Source organism: Corapipo altera, unplaced genomic scaffold (assembly GCF_003945725.1).
Source record: "Corapipo altera isolate COAL_440 unplaced genomic scaffold, ASM394572v1 51866, whole genome shotgun sequence".
Lineage (NCBI taxonomy): Eukaryota > Metazoa > Chordata > Aves > Passeriformes > Pipridae > Corapipo > Corapipo altera.
In genome coordinates, this window is record NW_020887851.1 from 1 (window position 1) to 3525 (window position 3525).

Consider the following 3525-nt stretch of genomic DNA (forward strand, 5'->3'; position numbering starts at 1 on the left):
CCTCGGTACCGGGGGGGTTGGGGCCATGGCGCCGTCGGTGCCGCTGCTGTGGGTGCTGCTGCCGGGGCTGGCGGCGCTGGAGCCGCTCAGCGTGGGCCTGGCCATCGGCGTGGCCTCCGCCCTCACCGGCTACCTGTCGCACCCCAGGTTCTACTGCAGCTACGTGGAGTGCTGCCCCCGCGACGGGCAGCGCCTCAACGCCACCGGTACGGAGGGGGCTGGGGGGGTGCCCCGCGCTCGGCCGGTCACCGCTCCCGGTGCGTGTGCGGTGACCGGCGGTGCTGAGCTGTCCCTCTCCCCCCGCAGCGCTGAAGGCGCAGCTGGACAGCAGGCTCTTCGGGCAGCACCTGGCCAAGGACGTGGTGCTGAAGGCGGTGCTGGGCTTCAGCAACAACCCGAGCCCCAAGAAGCCGCTGATGCTGTCGCTGCACGGCTGGGCCGGCACCGGCAAGAACTTCCTCAGCCAGATCCTGGCGGAGCACGTCCACCCCGCGGGACTGCGCAGCAAGTTCGTCCATCTCTTCCTGGCCACCCTGCACTTCCCCCACCACGACCAGGTCAAGCTCTACAAGGTGAGGAGGGGCCCTGGTAGAGGGGGTTGTCCTGCACGTCCCCCCCAGCCCGGATCCCTGGCAGCTGGGGGGTGCAGCCGGGTGTTCCAAAGCTGGCGCTTAGGAGAGACGGAGGGGCAAGTTCATGCAGAAAGTAAGAGGAAAAGGCACCAAAAAGCCGGGGAATCGAATGTGAGATAATTTCCTAGTGCTGTCCTCTCACCGATGCCATCTGCTGATTCCTGTGCTCGCTGCTAGGAGAGTCCCAGCATCTCAACTGAATATCCTGGTTGAGATGGAAGGAACCTTCTCTCTAGCCCCTGCAGGGCCATATTTTGCACTTATGGCTAAAACAGCGTTGATAATGCAGCAGTGCTTTGGCTGTAACATAAATGTGCTTGCACAGCCTCAAAGATGCTGGTTTTCCACTCATATCAAGCAGCCTGGGGTGGACAAGAGATTGGGAGGGGACACAGCCTGCACAGCTGACCCCAGCTGGCCAAAGGGATGTTCCATACCATATCCTGTCATGCTCAGCAATAAAAACTGGGGTAGAAGAAAGAAAAAGTGGGGTATCATTGGCTTCCAAGGGGGTTGTTGCTCTAACTCTGGCTGGGCAATTGGTCTGCATGTGTCAGGAGGGTGAGTGATTCCCTTTGCTTGGTTTTTTCCTCTTTCCATCACCTATCAAACTGTCTTTATCCTGACCCAGTGGTTTTCTCACTTTAATTCTTTGTTCTCTCTCTCCCATCCTGCTGGGGTGCCTGGCTGGGGCAACCCACCACACACTGTGCAGTGAGAAAGTGCATTCTGCATCAGAGGTTTTCCAAGGGACTTCAGTCCTTGTCATTGGAGAATTCTTATCTTCATGTTTTAGTGTTTGAAGGAACCCAGAACTGATGTACTGATAGATGTTGTTTCTGTAGGAAAAACGAAACTGACTTTTTTAAAACAAACAGAAAGATTTCTCTAATACTTCCCATCTCAACCCCGTTTTCATGTCTTAGCCCTACACAAAGCAGAAGAAATTAGGAAGTCTTTTTCCTCTGTCAGCAAGAAAAGAGTTCACATTTAAATTCAGTGTCACACGTCAGAGGGATCAGTCACAGAGATTATGGTCCTTGGGAAAAAGTACAACCAGGGAGTGTGGGATGCTTACATTTGACAGGGTGTCCCCAGAACCTGTCACATGCAAGAATCTCGTAGTACAGCCAGAAAAAAACCTCGTTTTTCAGTGGTTTTCAACTTCTTGTTCCAGGAACAGCTGCAGAACTGGATTCGGGGCAATGTCAGTGCCTGCCCCTCCTCTGTCTTCATTTTTGATGAGATGGACAAAATGCATCCAGGTGTCATTGATGCCATCAAGCCATTCCTGGACTATTATGAGGAGGTGGATGGGGTGTCCTACAGAAAAGCCATCTTCATCTTCCTCAGGTCTGTGGCACCTGTTTCTGTCATTTTGAGATACTGAGATAAGTGTTTGTTTACGATGGTAATGACGTTCCCAAGGGACCTCATTCAAAGCACAGCAGAGGAACCACTCTGAAGACCCTCTGTGCAAAGACAGGCACTGATGGCTATTTAAAGAACTGGAGACTTGCCCTAAATTTTGGAGTATAGGATTCTGTTTTGGTGATTTGTTTGATATCAAGATTAGCAATACAAGTAACGGGCTGCAAAAGAAATTCTGGTTCAGCTGTGTCTGTGTTTCAGCACTGTAACATTTTTCTTTTATGACCAGCAATGCAGGTGGTGACTTAATTAATAAAGCAGCTCTTGACTTCTGGACAAGTGGAAAGCGCAGGGAGGATATTCAGCTGAAAGACCTGGAGCCCTTGCTGTCTGTAGGAGTCTTCAACAACAAGAATAGTAAGTCACTTTGCCCTGAAAAATGGGCAATTCATTCCTCAGTGGCTGAGACAAAAGTGCTTTATGAATTCAGCCAGGCCTGCGGATCCTGTTGTAGGCGGGATCGAGTTTAGAGAAACTCCTTCTTGTGATTATTTTCATTTCCCAACTCTTCCAGGTGGACTGTGGCACAGCAGCATCATCGACAGGAACCTCATCGACTACTTTGTGCCCTTCCTGCCCCTGGAGCACAGGCACGTGAAGATGTGTGTCAGGGCTGAGATGGCCGCCCGTGGCTACGCCGTGGATGAGGACATTGTTCAGGCCGTGGCTGATGAGATGACATACTTCCCCAAGGAGCAGAAAATCTACTCTGACAAAGGCTGCAAGACTGTACAGGCCAAGCTGGATATTCATGAAGACCTTGTGATGGGAGATATGAGAGGCAGGGGTTGATTTCTCCTCCCTTCAAGTTTCCAAAAGCACTTTCAGAGCTTTTGGAAATCTGTGTATTTGCACTTCCGCTTTTTTACTGTTGCAGGGAGTATGGTGAAAATACCAGAGTGAGCTCTGTGGGCTTTGTAGCTTTTTTGTGTGTTTTTGGTTTTTTGTTTTTTTTTTAACTTAACATAGAATCATAGAATTGTTTGGGTTGAAAGGGTCCTTAAAGATTATCTTGTTCCACTCTCTGCCATGGGCAAGGACACCTTCCACTAGATCAGGTCACTCAAAGCCCCATCCAACCTGGCCTTGAACCACTGTTCATCTCTGAACAATCCAAATATTACCCCTTTAGTTTTCTTTTAATCTGTTGAGAATTTCTGAGTGTGACACACACACTGCACTGGATAGAGTCTCTCCTGCTTTATTCTTCCAAGTGCTGAGATTATTTAGTATTTAATTCCTTTTTCCACAAAGACTAGACTAGAGCAAAGGAGAACAGAGAAATTCTTCCAGGCAGTCGTATTCCCTTCCATGTACACGGTCCTGTTCATATTAATTGTGAAATGGAGGGATGTGTGATGTGTTCAGGACTATGATCATGTCTGCAAGGGTGAACTCCTTGATGCACTAAGAAGATGATATGGTGGAAGTCTTCCTGTCCTTCCAGTAGATTGATGCTGTT

The 3525-nt window shown here is 49.9% G+C and overlaps 1 protein-coding gene across 1 annotated transcript; it reads left to right on the forward strand.

The window, feature by feature from the left end:
* Positions 1-13: 13 nt before the first annotated feature.
* On the forward strand, positions 14-3034 carry LOC113941772 (torsin-1B-like; the record flags this gene model as incomplete). Its single annotated transcript, XM_027632916.1, has 5 exons — positions 14-206; positions 307-572; positions 1810-1985; positions 2293-2420; positions 2578-3034. Coding segments are annotated over 5 exons (1041 nt in total), but the record flags the coding sequence as incomplete, so codon positions are not given.
* Positions 3035-3525: the final 491 nt, after the last annotated feature.